Below are 20917 nucleotides of genomic sequence, written 5' to 3' on the forward strand. Positions count from 1 at the left end.
CTTCATATTTTTTTGGCAATAGCATGACCTTATAAAGTATAAAAGATTTCCAAGTAGACTGTACCAATCAGACTTATGGGACAACAACAATTCAGAAGCATGGTGCATGGAAGAAGCATGAAGATTCACTGAAGATATGGTTAAGGACTAAGGATATTTAAAATTTGCTTAACTGAGAGAGCAGGATAATCTTCATTATTAAATTCAAGCTCACTCCAGGAGCTTTAAAATTATTCGAGGCTTGTTTTTTCCCAGAGACAAAACATACTCTTCACCCCTGAAGTAACCTTGTGTGCCATTTTTCTCCAAAAAGCAAACGAATAATTACTCAATACAATAGTAAAACTAAATGTGATATACAGTACTTTCTGGACTTCTGGTGGCTAATTTGAAATAGAAATAAATTAAAAGTACAGATAACTGCGAAACAACCTGGTTTCAGGATCCAATCGCAATGAAAAATGGACTCTCATATTAGTGCCAAACTTAATGACTCAATTGCAATTCCTTCTTTTCCCCTCAATGAAACAGAATGAGTAAAGAAGAGAGAAATGGCCAATGTGTAACCCTCACACTGAGGAAGGAGCAATTAGCCAACCTAAAAGTTATCAAAAGACCAGTTTTTATCATAGCATTAAAATAAACACACTGGAAAGAGATTTGAAGCAGAAAGAGATTTCGAGTGTTACAGACTAGAATGGAAATCACTATTTCCCTAAGACTCTGAGGACATGTATACAGTTGTCCCTCAGGGTCTCTAAAAGGTTGGTTCCAGGATCTGCCACAGACACCAAAATCTGAGATGCTCAAGTCTTAGTCGGCTCTCTGTATCTGTGGTTCCGCATCCATGGATTCAAACCACCATAGATTGTAAGCAGAGTACATGATCTGTGGTTGGTTGAATCTGGAAGGGCCAACTGTATTTGATTTCTTGAAGGGACTTAGTGAGGTCTTCCCTAGCCCAAGGCCACACCAGAGATACCACTGTTTGGATAAAGAGAGGATTACTCAGCATCTTAAATCTTGGTAGACAGACTTCTTTCTAGTGGTGATAAACAAGAAAGCATACAACAAAGTTGAAAGCATGTACTTAGGTGCATAAAGGATAGCCAGGTAAGGGCTTGGAAATTTCCATTTTTATTCCTATGATGGAATGATTTCCTTTTGTTTCAAAGGGTAGCACAATAGTTCTCCATCCTCACTGTGTTTCAGAATCACCAGGAGTGCCCTCAGATTCTGATTCATTTGGTCCTCGGCAGGATCCATGAGTCTGCATGTTTACTCAGTATCCTGGATAATTTTGAAGCAGATTGTCTAAGGATTTACACTTTAAGTAGTAATGATTTTAGAGTAAAATAGAAATACAAGGAGACTTAATCCCACAAAGGGGAGAAATCAAAGATATTGCCAGGTATATTCTTTTCAGAATTGTACAGACAGGGTTAGGTGCTGAGTGAGGAAAAGGTGTTTATTATTTTTAAAAGAATAGGCAGGTGAGGACACAGATCAGAGACTGACAATGAAGACACGAGGCTGCGCAGACCAAATGAGCTGATCACAGTTAAGAGTTGATGTGCTTTTTGTTTGTGTGGTCAAGACCAAATACAATAAGGAGAAAAGCTGGATGAGGGAATCCCTTTTACTTTTAAACAGAGAGCTAGCAGAGAAGAATCTTCCTTTCAAATGTCATTTGTGAAAAGACAAAAAGTAGGAGTGGGTGGCAGGAGACCAGGTGAAAAACCGAGGGATTAGAGAGAGAGGAGGGGTGGAGGTCACTGGGTGTTGAGGACAATCATCAAGGGAGATTCCAGGGGCAACATGGGCATGAAATACTGCAAGTGTAGCCAGTGCAGAACTAGGGGAAAATGATGCATACCCAGTTGATTCAACCATGATTAAAAAGAATGAAAATTCTACTCTCTATGCGTGTTCACGTGTGAATGCACGTGTGTGGGCGGGGGGCCGTGCATGAGAACGGAGAGGACAAGTAAAGACATCAGGCTATGACAGTTGTTTGGGTGTCATCAGTGTCTGAGTATTCAATTTAGTGTTCAGGCATCCGGAGTGTCAAGGGGATAATCTCTCCAAACATGAAGTAAAGATGGAAACTGTGGAAGTTCAGGCTTCAGAAGGAAAAAGGAAAAAGAAGTAATCTTTCTCTATGGAGAAAATGTTCTCTCTTGGAGCGATGTTGCATAATCTTAGTTTTAGTTTTGTCTGGTGCATACATATGTGTGTACACAAGCTTTGAATTTTACAGGTACTTTATCATGTCACTTAATTCCTCCTCAACTGCACGCTCATTTGATTTCAAATCTCTACGTTAGTTGCTTCTTCACCTGAAAGGCCTTTCTTTTTCCTTCCTTACCTGAACCCTATCTTCACAACCTTTTTTACAAGATTTTTCCTGAATATTACAGAGTTTACTGACCCTTTCTATCTCTGAATTTAAATCATAGACAAAGATTACCTCTGTGCATCCCCCTATTTCTTGAGCTCAAGCACAAAATGTTTGCATTCACAAGTTCCCCCCAAAATAAGTTCTTTGATGAACTAATAAAGAAAATACAGATTGAATCCCAGTGACAGAAACTTTTGGCTTCCTCCTCAGCATCCATTCCATTCCACCCTCTCCCATCATGTAATAGCCACTGGTTGGGTGGAGTTGACTCCTCTTCTAGCTCCACAAATGGGCCTAAACCAATCAGTATAATTCCATACCTCTGGCTATAGTGATTGGTTCAAGCGTAGACCCATGGTCTGACCTGTTCCAGTCAGAATGAGGCTCAAGACATTTGCTAGTCTCTTATGGGAGAAATTCTCTCTGTACATGCATATGTGATGGCAGAAACTGTCGGAATCAGTTTGCTAATGTAGGGAAAGGCAGTTTGAGGGTAAAGTTGACACTCAGGAGAAGGCAGAGCATCACTCCTGAAGGGAGTCAGAAGTCTGATCAAACCATGCAGAAGCCACTGCCACCTCTGGAGGTTTCGGTCATTTGAGGCAATATAATCCCTTTATAGTTTAAGCCAAGGAAAGGGTTTTTTTTATTACTCATATGCCTCCCTATTGTTTGTTGAGTTCCCCCTGTTTTTATATCTTTGGGACACAATACATGTCTTACAATATTTGTCTTCTTGCAACCAAATATATTTAGGGAAATAGTAGCAATCTTGGGGATTATTTACTACCCTAGTAAGATCATTATGTATTTTTGTTGCTCATGCTGATTCTAACCAAAGTCATGTTCACAAGGGGTAAAATGGTACATTTGAGAACTGTTTCTACCACAGATTCTGTTCAAGAGGATCAGTGTTCTTAAGCACTTTGAAAGTCCTGAGATAGACTTCTTTTATTCATTTATATCACACATTTCCTGGACATTTATATCCATTCTAATTGTGTGTCAGTAGACATATGGTACACATAGGCCTTTGCAAAAGATGAGCTTTTGTTTTTCTCAGTGTTTATGGCAAGATATTAAATGTAGATACCTTTTCGATGAAATTGAAGAGACCCCAGCAGACATATGGATTTTAGCATCTCCGTTGTATACATTTCCAAGCAGCATTGCAGCTGAATGTAGAGCCGACAGATTTCTGGATGGATCTCACCATCTTCCGGGCTGCAACAGAATGAAAAAGAAAAGCTGTGAACAGTCTCAAGATTTCACTTATCAGCCATTTGTCTCAGCTCTGAGAGGGGAAAATGCTCACTGAAGATTCCTTAAAGCCTTGGGTCTAAAATAGAGGATTTCTTGCTTTCAAAGCAATGATCAATGTCACAGTTCTTACATAAGTGTCTTTCTGTCTAACAGCTCTTAATATTTTTCCCCTTCAGCAGCAGATTTCTGCTGGGAGCTTAAGATTATAAATGTTTTAAGTAATTGAAAATATCAAACATTTCAATTTAACTTGGAACAAATTTCCAAAATATATTTAAACCATAAGACTATCCTTGCCTGCAAAAAGAGATTAAAAACCCTTATTTTTAGAGAAACTAATGAAGAACTATTCAATTACCATTTATAAGATAGCTCTTTAATATTAAAGGCCTAGCATAATATGGTTAGAGAGCCCAGATAACAAATTATTTTTATCAAGGTCTTTTGTCTCAGTCTAAAGGACTTTCCTTTATTGTTTGCTATGGTTAATTTATGAAAGGCTAAATGTTTTTAATGAAAAATGAAAAATCTATGAAAAAAGAAAAGTAATAAAATTCTAATAATTCTGCTTAACTTATCTAAAGCTAAGTAAAGACTAAATTTATGCTCTAAAATTTATTTTAAAGTCCTTGAGCCTTTCTTTATTAACTATGATAAGATGTACAAATATGATAAAACATGGAATAATCACTTTTACTTTTTAAGAGGGGAGAAATTAGTTACTGATAGAACTCTTTCTGTGCAACTAAAATAGTGTGTATTGAATAAAGCAAACTAAATAAAAGGGAAAAACTGAGAGAGAGATTAGACATGGAAGAAGTCTAAAAGTGAACTCTGTCAAATGTCCTGATGTAGTATCTTTACTTCCATCTCCATTCACTTAAAATGCAATGAAATATGACTAAACAACACAGCCTTTGGACTTGAGTCCTTTGTAAAGTGGTCAGTGGCAAAAATGTTCGGGGCAATTATTGGGAAAAAAAATGGTGCCTTCATTTTTATGTAAGTTCTGGAATCACCTTCAAAAGAGTTTGCCTTTACACCACACTGTACCATGATAATCAGTTTTCATTTTCAATACTTACTTCGTAGATGAACCAGAGTTTATCTAACAACATGGCTTATATAACACAAGACAATGCTAAATTCTTTGCCTGAGTATGATGCCTTCAAAGTTATTCCACGTCTTTCCTGTGTCAGAACAAAGTGCCTCACAAGAGCTTCACATGCAAAATTCGGCTTTGTCTGAAAAATGAGAGACTATGTTACTTTCTCATTTGTGTCTCATGAGTCCAGCCCTAGGCCAACATTGGAAGCAAGTGTATCTTTGGCGAAGGTCCCAGATTTTCTTTCAGAGCTTCTTCCTACAGGTGCCTTCCACCCTCAAGCTGTCCTCCTGCGCCCTAGAGTCCTCCCCACCAACCCTGCGCCACACACACACACACACACACACACACACACACACACAGCGTCTCATTATTTCATATCATCTTCAGCCTTTCAAAACGCCTCTGCCTGTCTCCTCCCTTCCTCTCATGGCTCTGCTAAACTCTGAAGGAATCGTGGGCATCAGTGGTTCATCTAATAAAAAGTGTTCCTGGTATACTATCTGCTAATACATTGATTTTAATAGAAAAATCTGAAGATAACGTCTTATCGCAAAGGCAGGCTAGTGGGAAAATATTTTAAGGCAGACTGGTCTTTCCCGTGCTGCTTCATCATCCCAGTCATAGCTGCTTGCTTTCACCTACGCATAACATTGGCCCTGGTGGCTCATATGCAGATGAAAAAAAAAAAGCTATAATGAGTCTGTGGTGTGTAGTGTACAGCTGATGAATGGGACAATTAGCCAGTGCAGGATCATTCCAAGCCATGCAGTCTTCTTATTTTCAGAAGTACAAAATATGTGCCTAGTGGCTTGGTTCCAAAAATATGCAAACTTCATATATAGATGACATTTTATGTAATTTAAACAAATGATTACTGTAGTAACATATCTTAAAAGCCAATATATACATTTTTTTACAGTTGTACAGTGAGAGATAAAGCAGTGTATTAAGTGCTTCTGACAAAAGGCAAGTCAGAACAGAGATTAAAATGCCTAATTCATACCATTTCCTTGGGTGCTGTCTTCCTAATGCCTCTGGAACCAATGGAGATTCTAGAAACTTGGAACCATTTTGCTCTTCCTAACTGTTAGGGAAAGAAACTGAACAGGGGCCACCAGAAATACAATCAGTCTAACAAAAATTAATTGATGCTAAAGTTGTCATAAATTTTCTGGTGAGAAAATTCATACATATGCTCGTAGATTATCCTTTAATATCTTAGGAAATTGAAGTGTAGAGAAAGAAAGGGGCTAGTTAAAGAGCAGTGGAGAAGTTACGATACCTTTTATGTTAGTGTTTCAAATGCCTTGACTGGGTTACACTAGCCTCAGGGCTTGTACAGTTCATTTCCCCCACTTTAGCACTCTAAGCTGTATTACTGCTACAAATTACCAAAAGCTTATTAAAAGACAAATTGTCAAATGGGTTATAATACGTCTAATGTCATGAGCAGTGGACTGAAATATATTTTTGAGAAGCATTATGGGCATCTAGGTTATTTTCACGACAAGGGAGCAAGAGTTAGAGCCTGGAGAAAGGAGAAAAAGTCAAGAAAACAGCGATGTAGAAGCTGGAAACTTCCTGGGGATAAATGGTAAAACCTGAGGAGGATTTTACGTGAAAACAAAATTAGGGCTGTAGTCTTCCTCCAGGAACTGAAGCAACTTAGCTTGGAGGTAACTTCACCACACGTTACTGACGCTTAGTCTAAGGCGATTCACTCTTATTAATCAGATTTAGGTCTGTGAGAGTTAACCCTGAGGTGACGCTCATTTAATTCAGTGAAAGAAATTTTGTAAGTTGTGACTAGGTGTGATTATTTATTTTTCCACTGAGCATAAGTCAAGCTCACCTGATCATTTTGATTAATTTAAAAGCCTAAGTATTAATAGAAAATATATCCTAAAGATTAACTTCAATAATATTTCAGTGATTTAGAGCTCAAATTGAGTCCCAAAACATGTAAAATCACTGCCAGATTATGAATCTTTCCATCAGCACCTTAAAGATGAGAATCAGGATTCAGTGTCTTAATCATACGACTTCAGAGACCTGACCTGGTGTAGTAAGGGGGACATGAACACAGACGTTACCTAAGTTGCCCTTTAGTACTGGAAATGCTCTCTATTGTGGATACTCTTATTTTGTAATTCAAAAGTAATATGATGAACACCCACCAGAATGGCTAAAATTAAATAGACTGACAATGTCAAATGTTGCTAATGATGTGAAAAACAGAAGCTCTCATACACTGTTAGTGGGAGTTAAAATGGTAATACTCCTTTGAAGAAAGTTCTGGATGTTCCTTTTAAAACAAAACATATACCTCTCTAAGACCTGAAAATTCTATTTCTAGGTATTTACCCAAGAGAAATAAAAACCTATTCACAAAAAGGTCTTTTTAAGAGTATTCATAGTAGTCTTATTTAGAATAACTAAAAACTGGAAATAGCCTGGGTATCTGTCAAGAGGAAAGTGAATAAAGAAACTAGAATACTGCAAGTCACCTATACTTCAGTTAAAAAAAAGAAACTAGAACATTCCTATAATGGAATAATACTTGATAATTAAAAGGGGTAAGCTCCAGATACACAAAACAACACGAAAGCCTCTTAAACACACAATCTGTGGTGAGAAAACCCTTATACTGTGTGACTCCATTTATACGAAGTTCTAGGGCGGGTAAAACTCATCCATGATGATAAATACTAGAACTTTGGAGGGGAGGGGCATGGGGAGAGGAGACTTTCTAGGGTGAGGGTAATATTCCATATCTGGATAGAAGTTTGAGTTACATGGGTGTGCACATTTGACAAAACTTAATTGAATGGTACACTCGATTTGTGCATTTGATTAGATGCAAATTTCACTTAAAAAGAAACCCATAAGCAAATACTGAACCGCACTTAATGATTGGCATGCTGAACAGTTTAGGTATAAAGTTTGCTGATGTCTGCAACTTCAGGAAAATAATTTGGATTGCTGGTTTGATAGAGGGGCAAACATACGGGTAGATATGTGGTAAAGAAAATGTAACTTAGCTGTAGACTCTAGGTGGCAGGCATTTACCTGAAGTACCAGGATTTACAATTCCCCGAGAAGTTACATGGCAAACATTGAACAGAACGACTGGAAGCTTTATGACAAATAAGGTCGAGTTCAGGAGTCAGCACACTGGGGGTTTTCGCTATGACGTGCCTTTGCTCTGCATCTGTCTGCTCTTTTGCCAAGGTTGCCAGATTTTGGCATTCCGTGCAGCTGCTAATAGCTTCTTAAAACCCAGCAAAATGTTAGTTATTTTCAATGTCTGTCCTTAATGTAATGGTTTATATATTTAGTTGAAGGCAGCCAGACATAATGAAAGGAAAATGGGTTCCGGAGTCAGAAAACTTTCTTCTAAATATAGACTTTGCTGCTTAGATTTGTGAGTGGTCCAAAAAAAAAAAAACAAAACAAACCACTATAACTTATCTGAGACTCAGTTTCCTCCACTGTGAAACATGCATAAAACTATTCACAACTGAAGTATCCCAAGGTTGTCGCAAGGATCCAATGAGATCATGTCCAGGAAAACAAGTAAAAACTGCGAAGGATTGTTAGAAGTTGACTGCAATCCATCTAAGCACGTAAAAGTGTTTACTTAGCCTTATGCTTGTATATAGTCTTAGTATTAAAAATTCTCTGCTATTCTGTAACATTATTTGTTTACAGCTCCCAAGTATGGAGCTGAAGGCGACTTTGGTTAAATAAACATGCCATTAGGCTGAGAAAGAAAGGTGTGACCCCATTGACAACCACTTGGCATTTCACAGACTTCAGCGATGACAGATAAACACTTGAGGTGTGTCAGCTGGCGGAGATGGAAACCAGAGCTCCTGTTGCAGCAAATCTCTCCAAGACTCTCTTTGCAGAATCAATTCTGTTGTTGCTGATTAAGTCAAATGATGAGGAAAGACCCATGAAGCCAAAGGGAATGATACCCTTTGCTTGATTTTTCAGAGCAAATTGCTAGGGAGGAAAGGGATTACTTGACTTACGCAAGGATCCTGAGCTCCAGGGTTTCTCTTTAAATACCTCTGGAGTTTCCTGTCGGAGGAGTTCCACTTACAAGCATGCCCTCATTTTTGTGCCAAATTCAGTGACGGCTTCAGAGCCCAGCCTTCATGTGGTTTCATGAAGGAGACTTCTCAAGGCAGCTCTGTGAGTTTACACGATCAGTGCACAGTCAGAGGGCAGAGAGCGTGTGTGTGTGTGTGTGTGTGTGTGTGTGTGTGAGTGTGTGTGACCCAGTGATTAGTCTAGGTTTCAAATTCTTAAATGTCATTATAGGGTCTATCCAAGTTCATAGCACAGAACCACTATAATCTTTTATACTAAACTAAGCCCTGCAAGAGAAAGAGGAACCCAGTTAATCAGGACAGAAACAAGACATTTTTCAGGGTGTCCGTATATATAATAGTTGACTTTCCTCATTGTCTCCGTTTTTCTCATAACCTTTCGCTAGCAAATTTTTATAAAACTTGTGTTTTAGGTAGTAGCCTCCTGCATTTTCGTCACAGCATGTTGTAGCAAGTTTGTCCCCCACCCCCGGAGTCTTTGAAGAAGTAACTGCAGTGATTCCCCTCACTGCACAGCACATCGCTCATGGGAACACACGGCTTAGTGACTTGGTCGTCCCTGAACACGCATCGGGATTGAACTCTGCCCTGGAGCTATTCGGGTTCAGTCAGAAATGAATCTTGACTTTTATAAAGGGCAAAATGAAACATGTAGTGCAATGGGGTAGTCTTTTGGTGGCGACTTTGGGTCCCTTATGCAAAGTAATGGGCCTCAGAGGGGCAGCCCCTTTCATGATTTAGGGCCATATTCTGGTCTTCATCTCCCTGTTGGTTTTCACTTGCCCTCTGGCCGAACCTTCGACGTGTCCCCATGACCCAGTTGGGAGAGTTGATAAATACTGGGTAGCATTACCAAGTCATTTTTTTCCCATTTAACGAGTAAAAACTATATTGAAACACATTTAAACACTTAAAAAAATCAATAGCCTTCTATTTCCTGACATTATGATACTTATAATGAAATAAGACTAAAAATATTACTACGGAATTGTAAATCATCTTTTATTTATCTTCAGTGTTACTGGTTAAGGCATTCCTGGGGAGAGCTGGGAATAGGTCGTGACCTTTGTGGCGATTCTCAAGGGCCTTTCTGGGCAGTTCCCAGCGGGTTAGAGGTTGATGGCGTTAGTGACCTGCACATCATAACTTTCTTCCTTGATACTTGAAACTCATTCTTATCGATCAAGACAAAACTAGCATTTGCAAAGCAATATTTCTTCACTCTCCAAAATAACATATCTTATTTTGTCTTGGCCTCTTCCCCCACCCTTCTATCCCTTTTGGCTTGAGAGCCTTTTGGCCTTTCCCTTTTCCCCTCTAATTTCCTCAATGTTTTTCTCTTTATGGTCTCTGGCTGGGAGTCATATGGGGTTTGCAAATGGCAGTGTAGGTCCTGCTTTACCAGGTCTGGTGATTCTGACAGTTAGCAGCCCGTGGCTGATGGAGTCAGAGTCTTGGATTCTTGCATCTCTGCTGAGATGACAGTCAAGCATGGTGGGTCACATGGCTACCACGCAGCCCAGCCCCATTGACTATAGCTGGGATCAGCTTATTGTATATACAGCATGTACACATTGATGTTTAAATGAAAGAAACATATATGTGCTTCCACATTTTAACTGGAAAATATATTTTGCCTCAAAAAGCAAGATTTTCAACCTCTAAGGCTCAGTTTTCACCTGACAGCAATGATCTTCAAAGATCAATCATTCATTTATCATGTGTTATACTGGAAAGAATTCAACTCATTAATTTTCATTATATTCAAAGTCTGGGTTATTAATTGCAGCAAGCAGTTAATTCCTGCTTTTATCCACCAAAATTTTAGGGCTCAACATATTAAACTGTTGGTTTTTCTAAATCACATTAAGCCCAGCATTCTTAGTTATGTCATTCAGTGAGACGATGTTGTATCTCTCTTTGGCTAAAGCTCTAGGCCTCATCAGTATTGCCAAATCAATGACATGACTTTAAAACAACCTGAGATAATTGGGCTGACTGAATTTAATTCATTCAATTAATCCAAAAGAGAATTTTTGACTTAAAAAAAAGGAATTTCCTCATATCATTAAATTGTCACAGCACAAAACATTGATCAATACTTTAATATCTAATGATGACATTTCAGAGTAGTTATATATACTAATATGTCTAGCCATAGACTAACTCATTGTCAAATTCATTGTGTTTGTGCCTTCCCCTTACATGTGAGAGACTGTTGATCGAGAGTGATGGTCCAAGGGGTGACAAAAGTCCAAAGCATGGCCTGAAATTATTTTTTTCAGGCTCACAAAAAGATGGAACCAGGAAGGCTGTTTGGGGAGGGTTTAGGAATAGGGTAGAAAGATGGCATGTGTTTATCATATAAATAACAGTGGCAAAAACATAGAGCTTCTTCCAGGCGCAGGAGCTTCAGAGCTGCCAGTTTAGCTCTCTGGCTCATTGTTCAATTTACATCAAAGATTTTGAGAAGAGTTAGAACTTTTTTAGCATTCTGCAGTCTACTTTTCCAACTTCAGACTCCTACCCAACACTGGAGGTTCTTTAAATACTCTGCCTAATAGGATTCTGTGATGTTGTTCTGTCTTCCTATTGGTGTGCAATGATCATTTGTATTTTTTGCATAACTCTCAAAAGATGACATTTCATGCCAATATGGAAATGTGCATTTCTGAGACAGATGTAACAGCTATTTTCTACAAAAAAGCAAAAGCTTTATGCAAACAGAAGAGATCAGTATCTATACACATAGAAAATGCCGCATTCTACCATGAGTTTTTTCCCTGGACTATAAATTACTTGAGGCTAGAAAGTTGATTTTATTTACCTCTATAAGCTCCACCTCTTAACAGATTGTCTGGTATCTAGTAGGGTCTCGGTTAAACCGTTTCCCAGGGCAGCTTTAAAAGGAGCACCTAGATGCTATGAAGAAATGGAAGTCTGGGATTACAGTGCTGGTCCTGCCATCACCAGCTCCATTTTATGGGGGAGGGAGGGTATAGCTCAGCAGCAGAGGGTGTGCCTAGCATGCACAAGGTCCTGTGTTCAATGCAAGCACCTCCATCAAAGATAAATAAATTAAAACCTAATTACCTTCTAAAATTTAAAAAGTTGAGCAACCAGCTCCATTTCACAATTAGAGATCAATTTCTTAAGAATTTCTTTTCTTGCAGCCTTCTTTTTTCCTTTAAACTGTTTTATAATAGTAATACATATTAACAGACATTTTACACAGATAAGTAAAAAAAGGAAAAGATGACTTATACGAATAACAGAGATAGTCATTTTTTTAATTTTTTAATTTTTAATTTTTTAAACTTAAAAAATTTAATCAGTTTTTTTTTTTTTTTTGGATGGGGCGGTAATTAGGTATTTATTTCAATGGAGGTACTGGGGATTGAACCCAGGACCTCATGCATGCTAAGCATGGCAGTCTACCACTGAGTTATACCCTTCCCCCCAGAGGTAGCCTTTATTAACATTTTGATTTATTTCCTTCTGGATTAATATCCCCAAGAGCAAGAAGTTTTATTCATTATTTCTGTTTCCCGAGCACCTAGCAGAATGCCTGGATCATGGAGACTCTCAGTCCATGTTTGCTGAAATGAATCAGACTGAACACTCAAGGCAGACCGTATATGAGTCCACGTGCTACATGTAGTGTTCTCAAAGGAGCAAGGCTGGGAACGTCAGAGTGGCCAAGTCAGGGAAGGAAGCAACAGTAATATGACTACTGGAGGAGGAGGGTCTGCTTTGCTGCAGTGGCTCACGTCCTTTCAAGGAAGGAAGAAATATTAGCATAAAGACCACTTTCCCACCTCCATATGAAGCATAAGTGGTCCTGCGTCCAACAGTTCGGGGTTTAGCCCTTGATTTCATTATTTTTAACTGTGTGACCTTGGGAAACCTCCTTAACCTCTCAGTGCCTCAAAAACTGAATTAGGAAAATAATACTTCGTTCACAGCTTTAATGAAAAGATTTAAGTGAAATAATATATGGGAATTATATGGTCATAACAAGCACAAATGAGTGGGGGAAGTGTTCAGGGAGGCAATTCTGCACATGAGACCCAGACATCTTTACAACTTATGGGCTTTTTCCTCCTACTTAATAGTTAATTCAAGTAATATTTATTGATTTCCTGCTATTTAAAAAGAGTGAATCTGGAGGAAAAAAAAAAAGGAAAGCATTACTTTTTCCAGAGTCCTTTTTTAAGAGTTTATGGAAACTCCCGTTATTATCCTATGGTGTTTTTATTTGAAAATGACATATTGTAAAGTCTCCTCTAAGCCACATTACTTTTTCTGAACACTGATGGACAACTTGCTGTCTTTTACTGTTTTTTCGATGTGGTTTCATTTTACTGCCATCAGATTTTCAACTAAATGGCTCTGACTTGGAGCTCTACACGTAATTCTTTTTTCTTTCTTAATGATGAAGTATAATGTACCATTAGGTGAAGCAGAGTAAAAGGACCCTGCACCCCTGCCAACAGTTAGCTGGAGACCAGAAATAGCTCTTCCAAGCAGACAGACATATGGGCAGGAGGAGATAGTGATGAACAAATGTTTAGGTCAGTCTCTCCAATAGAGACATTACTTCTGATTTTCAACTAGTATAAATTATGTAAGATCATTAGCCTTTAGCTAGGAAGGAAAAAAAACATGGTTGTGGGCTACACTATCTAAGGACTCAAGGTAAGAAGACGCTTTATTATTTCTTGGCGTTTGATTCAGCATTAGCAAAGTGCAGTATCATAGAATATTTACTGGATGTTTGCTGGGTGTCAGCTGCCATGCCAAGCACTTACATCTCAGTTAATTCTCCCAGTGAGTCTATGAAGTAGTTCCTATCCTTACCCTTACTTTAGAGATTGAAGGAAATGAGGCATAGAAGAGGTTCAGAAACTTGCTCAAGTTCACGCAAGTAGTAAACACCGTGATAAGACTCAAACCTGCATTTACGCTTTGAACTACTTTGTCTTATTACTGGAGCTGAGTGCCTAGGAACCGAACGATATTTGTATGTTTGTCACTCATCTCATGCATAGTTATTGAGAGCATGCTCTATGCAAAATACTGTGCTAGGAATGAAATCTTCTTTTTTCTCCCTTTTCTTTGTTGAGCCGCTAAATTATTGTAGTTTAAGTCGACCCTACTCATAGTTCCTTCATTTTCCCATTTCTAGTGTGCGATAATATTTTCTGCCCGTCTCAGGGAAATGCATAACACAAAGGGAGCAAACGTGTAGAACACAGGAGGCGCGCCAGGCTGGTGCAAGCTGGTATATGTGTGGGAGGGCGGAAAACTGCCAATGAGGACAGGGTGCTCCCTGGCCCCGCAGGGATCCCACCATCTGAGCAGGGCAATGAGAGTGGGGAAAGGGCATGTTAGAGTCTGGGCACGGGATTCTCTTTCTGGCTGTTTGTGCACTTTTCTGCACCTTCAGAAATGCATACACTGAGCAGGGGATGGGGAGGTGCCATTGGTGCTGTTCATGGATCATCATTATTCTCTCTTTTGCTCAAGGAGAGGTAAAAGGATCCAGCCTGCAGTGCAGAGGTCTCTTTTTACCATTTTCCTGGGAATGTGAGAGTTCTCTGCACAAAAGGAGAAATGAACACTGTAAATTATTTGCTAAGTGTTTCAGAAGTGAGCAGTGAGATAAATATATAAATGCAAGTATACTGACATCGTTGGTAGCTAATGGCTCAGTTGATTTAGACCAGAAGCATTTAAAAATGTTATACTTAGACAAGCAGTCGTCACACTTTGTATTTCATGCATCCCTATAAATAAAAAGATTAAGCATGCTCTCCAACTATATATGTATTTGTCAATTAATCATACATAGATAATGATATTAACATAGTGGGCATTTTAAAAATGTAAAAAATCAGAAAAGGAGACTGTAAAATATAAAGTTATAATATTCTCTTTCAGGTCGTCTTGTTCACACTTTGAAGCCCACAGGCTTAGATCAGAGGTTCTCAAACTTTAATGTGCATTAGCATCACTTGAAAGGCTTTTTAAACCACAGAATGTGGGGCTTTGTCCCTAGAGTCTGGGCTGAGGCCTGATCATTTGATTCCTAGTAGGTTCCCGGCTGATAAAGGAAATATACTTTGAGAAGCAACGGGTTAGCCTAATACAGTCAGATCCCTTAGGGAAGGTATACAGCATCCAAAGGAAAGAAGCAATAATGATGGTGGCCAGTGATAAGGCTGATATTTAAAGCAGTCGACCCTAGGGGGTACCCCCAAATCATAACACACAGCCACAGAGCTGATTCCATTAAGCAAAAGAGTAGCTTCAGTGAACGTCCAAGTACATTCCAGGCACATAGAGACAAAAATGTTTTCAGATAACATTCACGATACACATTAAGGGAATCTTAGTAAGTAGATCCAAACCCACACTTTAGCTCAAACTTAAGCAGATGGAAGATCATGGGAGGCTCAGGACTACAGTGATACAGCACCCCACGTGGCAGGCACCCCTGAGGAGCCAAGCATTGCTTGGCAGATTCTTCTGAGAGGCTTCCTGGAGGGTGTACATTCACACTGCAAATCCTATTTGGTTTGCGCTCCAGGTTTTACTGGGCAAGGTTTTATCCCAATTTTAAAAACGTCTTGTTTAAAAAGTTTTGCTTCATTTTTCTTTCATTGATTGTCCCTGAACTCACGTCCCAACACACAATACTAACTGACATCTTATTGCAAATCAAAGGAAATGCAGCAACGTCGACTTTACAAATTAGCATATGAGTTAATGAAGAGCCCCAGATGGTGAGATGGCTGCAAAGTCTCATGTTACCAGCAAGGGCAAGGGAAAGGTTGATAAACTCTGCCTCCTGCTCTGAACAAATCACTTACATGGGTGCTCATTTAGAAGCAATGACAGGGAGAGACAGGAAATGCACAAAGGCACATATCGGCTCACACTACCAATATTCCCAAAATCCATCACAGATACTCAATATGCCTACAGCTGATGAGAACCACTTGAAGGATCTGAGGCTGTAGCCTGGACTGGAGCCTGCAGTCTCAGTGCAAAGGTAGAAAGACAGCTCCTGTCTGTCTCTGTGAAGAGCAGAAATCCTGGTTTTGCTTTCTGGACCTGCTGCAAAGAGCACATGTACCAGGTGGGAAGCATCCTTCAGTGGAGTCTAACAGGGAAACTAGAAACATTGATTCAGGGAGACAATGAGAGAATAATAGAAGCCTGGCTGACACTAAGACAGAAGGAGAGGCCCAATGAGGACATATCTGTTTGGATATGAGTGGGGATTTCGTTGCATTCCACTGGTGGAAGGTTACACACACTGGCTTCTAAAGCTACAGTGAAACATGAAATACAGTCCATTCTTTCCCAGGGATTTGGGTGGCCAGGAGTTCATTTCTGTTTAATTGTTACACTCCCATTTCTCTCTGTCTTGTTTCTGTTTTCATAAACAGTGCAGCTCCACTTTTTAAAGAATGCCATTCCTCTCCCAAGTTGATTACTTCGACTAGTGTGTGCTTAAGCTACATTTCCAAACATGAATGTGTGAATTTTCCAAGTGATCTACACACATTCATTTCCTGCTACTATGAATTATGAAAGGCAATTTCCGTTGCAATTTAAACATGTCTTCTAATTAAAGATACAAATCTTGAAATGTTTATCTTCTTTCACCATTCTATCCTTGCTTACACACACACACACACACACACACACACACACAGATTTTTTTAGGTCAAGCATGCAGTGTTCTACAAGAAAGGAACACTGTCAAAAATAATGGCAAGAAGAAAGAAAAATAATCACTCAGTCTACATGGAGCCAAGAAGAAGACTTAGATAACCAAGAGTAAGATGTTGTAGGGCAATTTTCCCAAGCATCAAGCAATATTATATTTGTTTGTTCTTTGAAAATGAGAAAATAGCATGACAACAACATTAAAATCATTTTTAGATGAAAAGCAAATTATCCCCCAAATCCCATGTCTTAATGTATCTAAGTGAACTCTTGTGACAAATTTTCACTATTTGGATATTCGCTTTTACACAGTTAAAATAATTGTAGGCAGATACTGTGTTCTTTTTTTTTTTTAACTTATCACACTATCATAAACATTTTCTTATTTTAATTAATTAATTAATTATTTTAACATTTTCTTATTTTAAATACTTACACGGTAATGCAGGGAAAAAAAAAAAAACCCCAAACAGGAAGCTCATGGAAGAAATATGAAAAGATAATAAATCCTTTAAAAATACTCAACCTCATTAGTCATCAGGAAAATGCTCATTTAAGTCAACAAGAGATATCATTTCATACCCACTAGATTAGGAAAATAAAAGTCTGGAAATACCAAGTGCTTAAGAGGAGCTGGAGCAATGTACCAATGGGAGAGTCACTTAGCGCAATCACTGGAGAACGATTTGAAGCATCAGGTACAAGGGAAGTTGTGCACATTCAACCACGCATCAGTTCTACTCCCATGTCTGTCCTCCAGAGTAGCATCGTTCAGTAGAACTTCCTGTGATGATGAAAATAGTCTTCCGTGCTGAGCAGTATTGCAGCCACGAGCTTCACGTGGCTATTGAGCACTTGAAATAGGCTGGGAAACTGAATTTTTAATTTCATATATTTATTTATTTTGGGGGGAGAAGATAATTAGGGTCATTTATTTATTTATTTTTAGAGGAGATACTGGGGATTGAACCCAGGACCTTGTGCATGCTAGGCATGCTCTCTACCACTTGAGCTGCATCCTCCCCCTGAATTTTTAATTTTAATTGCATAGATTTCAATTTCTATGCCTCTAGCAGCATGTAAGTATACCAGTTTCACCACAGAATTGCCCAAACTGGATGTAACCATTTTTTGACTTTTTGCTCATTTACAGTGTGTAAAATCCTATATACTGTTTTACCGTGTGGTTTTTTAGCTATTAGCAGAGTTGAATATTTTCCTTCACGTTTGCTTATTCCAACTGTGTGCTCATATCTTTTGTTCATTTTTGGCTGAAGTCTTTGCTATAAATCCCAGGCAATATATTTCTTTTTGTTTTCCTGGCAGTTCTTCCTACTTTCATATATTCTTTTTTTCCCCGTAATTTGTATCCCTTAGAACTTCAGTACAATTTTTTTCCATTGTATTTTTTAATAAGCATTAAAATATTTCTGCATTTTAACTTACAGTTTCTTGTTTGAGGGTTGAAACAGCTGTAGTTAAGATGAACAGGTTCAACCATATAAAAACTAAACTAGTATTGAAACAAAAGAAAGATACAAATACTGATGCAAACACTGAACTGCATTGAGTAAAACAGACAAAAATGTTTGTGTGAAATATGAAGCTCATTAAGTTCATAAGGAAACAATCCACTGAGAGGGGGAGCAAGTTCTCTTGTTCATTTGCAGAGTGCTTATTATCTGCTGCACATTTCACTCCATTGGCATCTGGCCTCGATTTTTGTTGTGGAGAAATCTTTCAGTTTAATTGTAGTTCCTCTGTAGGTAATGTCTTTTTTCTCTGGTTGCTCTTAAGGTCTTCCTTTTCCTTTGGCATCCTGTGATATCATTCCATTCTCTTTCCCCTTTCTGAAACTCTCATTAGAAGTATGCTGGACTGTCTCCTTCTACTCTTCATGGCTTCTTAGCGTCTCTTCTTATATTCTCTGTAGTTTTCTCTGTTGCATTCTGGACATTTTCCTTGGACCCATCTTCCAGTTAACTCTTTATAGCTGTGTATTATCTATCCATTAGGTTTTCATTTTAATGATCATATTTTTTCATTTCTGGAATTTGAGTTCTCTTCTAGGTATGCTTGGTCATTTTACATACTGTCTTTTGTCCCATGTTTTTAATTCTTTTGTGTCTTTAGTAGTTTAAGATGTGATTACTCTAAGTCATTATCAAGTCATGCTATTAGCTAAAGTTCTTGGAGACAAAATTCTCCTGCTAATTTTGCATGTTCATTCTCATCTTTGCTGGGTTCTTCATGTTTTACAATTTAAGCTTGTGATCTCATTTTAAGCAGGACTTTATCTGTAGATTTCTGAGAAGTATTGATTTTTGGACTACAATAGCAGTGTCAAACATGGTTATAATTTCTTAGGAGGCCGAGTGAAGTAAGCATCCTAGTTATCTTCTTGTGCCTGAGGGACATTTTCCCTGGACTACCTTTTCATTGAACATGTAGCATTTGAGTGTTTTGGTTTGTGTTAGAATCACAAGAGGAAAAAAATGGATGGTGTGGGAAGCATTTATTTACATAGGGATTGATTAAAAAGTGTGAGTGGTAAATGGGAACCATCAGGAAATTAAGACTGACCATGTGGCACTGTCACCACTCCTAGGCACTAAGTAATGAGAAGAGAGAGAGGTTCTTAGGACCTGAAAAAAGAGAGTTGTATGGTGCAGCCTCCTTGGATAGAACAGTGACTTGGGGTTATGGGATGCAGACAGCTCAAAGGGACTTCATAAAGAGGGAAACAGGAGAATAGATATCTTGACCTCACTCCTCTCCTTTCCTTCAAACTTTTGCTAGGGTTCTCCATTGACTGAGCCCAACTGAAGGCCAAGGACAACGGAGGTCCAGGCCACTCGGTGTTACAGGGTAGAGAAGGGCAGAGTGGATCTGGAGAGCCAAAGAGCAGACTTCCAGCACATGCCTTTATGTAGGGTATCTCATTGCTAATTCCTGTCCCCATATAACCTTCCAACTGCAAGCTTCTTGGTAATGGGGCCAGCAAACTCCCTCAGGGAAGCCATCAGATCAGTCCACACTGCCTCCCAACGTACTTTTTATTCTTTCTTCATCTTTGACCTTGGAGATTTCTTTTACTTTCTTGTGAGCTTACTTATACACTTAAAAAGGTATTTGTCATATTTTATACATTGTATCTGTCTCGTTAAGTTTTAGAGTTGTCTAACTCAGTGTATGGCTAGAAATAGAAGACGTGAGTTATCTCACCCAATCTTACACATATTCTCTGTTGTAATTAATATTTTAAGTTGAAGAAACCAAGGCTGGGTCACTTTCTCATGGGTCACAGAACTATTAAGCCTAAAACTAGAATGCTGCCTCCAAAATCCAGGCTGTTTCTACCACATCAAACATTGGATGCAGGGATGCTGTGTGGCTGCCATTTTGAAAAAAAGAAAGTGAAGAAGGTAGGAAGGAAGGAAGGAAGGAAGGAAGAATGGAAGGAAGACCTACAAATTCAATACTAGGTCATCTGTAAGATTAACTGTGAAGCTCCCAAAATAGAAGATAAATAGGCTAAAAACCAAGAACACCAGAGATTCATTAATTAAGAACTAGCATTAAAGTGTTATGGTTGCAGGTTTGAATTTGACATTGATTCTTCCATGGAAGCCGTCATTAAGGGAGGAAAAAAGGTGAATCCTGATCATTTATTTTAATTTGGACAATATGCAACTTGAAACAAAAATACCCTGATTTCAGATGATCTGAGCATTTTCAACCATACCGTGACCATGTTACTTCAAACCAGAATCAAAAGCTTCCAAATAGATAAAACAGTGAACAGATATCTTAGAAAGAACCCCCCCCACCATTTTAAGTCCAGAAAAATCTCCAATTTAAATTGAGACCCAGGTGTAAGAAGCTGACATACAGCAGAGAAGAAATTCTGATTCCTGATTATATTGAATCAGGTCAAATAACTGCTTCTCATGCAGAAGAAATTAATAATGAAGCTGTGTTAGTTATAGTGGGTCAATTATATTCTAAAACTTTCGTTTTGCAAAAGCAAAGAAAAATTCTGCTTTGTTGACAAACAGGGCAAAGAGAAAAGCAGGGAGGGGAGGAAGAAAGAAAAAGAAGAAAACTGTGGAATGCAGTAACATACATTCTACTTGAAAGGCCAAATAATACAAAAATGCCAGAATTTGCTAATGGAGTGAATGAATTTTGGAACTCTATTTAGAAAATATTATTTAGGAAAAAAGAATCAGAATTGATAGAAGAGGGAATTAAGAAAAGAAAAGTTCCCTAGTATGGACATTTAA

General features: G+C 38.5%; 1 protein-coding gene across 1 annotated transcript in view; it reads right to left on the reverse strand.

The window, feature by feature from the left end:
- RGS7BP (regulator of G protein signaling 7 binding protein) overlaps window positions 1–20917 on the reverse strand; it is an 88783-nt gene that overhangs the window by 25524 nt on the left and 42342 nt on the right. Inside the window, exon 3 of the mRNA XM_006197513.4 lies at window positions 3495–3625. Coding sequence (XP_006197575.1) covers window positions 3495–3625 — 131 coding nt within the window. The remainder of the gene's footprint in view (window positions 1–3494; window positions 3626–20917) is intronic.

The sequence above is a fragment of the Vicugna pacos genome, chromosome 3 (assembly GCF_048564905.1).
Source record: "Vicugna pacos chromosome 3, VicPac4, whole genome shotgun sequence".
Taxonomy (NCBI): Eukaryota; Metazoa; Chordata; class Mammalia; order Artiodactyla; family Camelidae; genus Vicugna; species Vicugna pacos.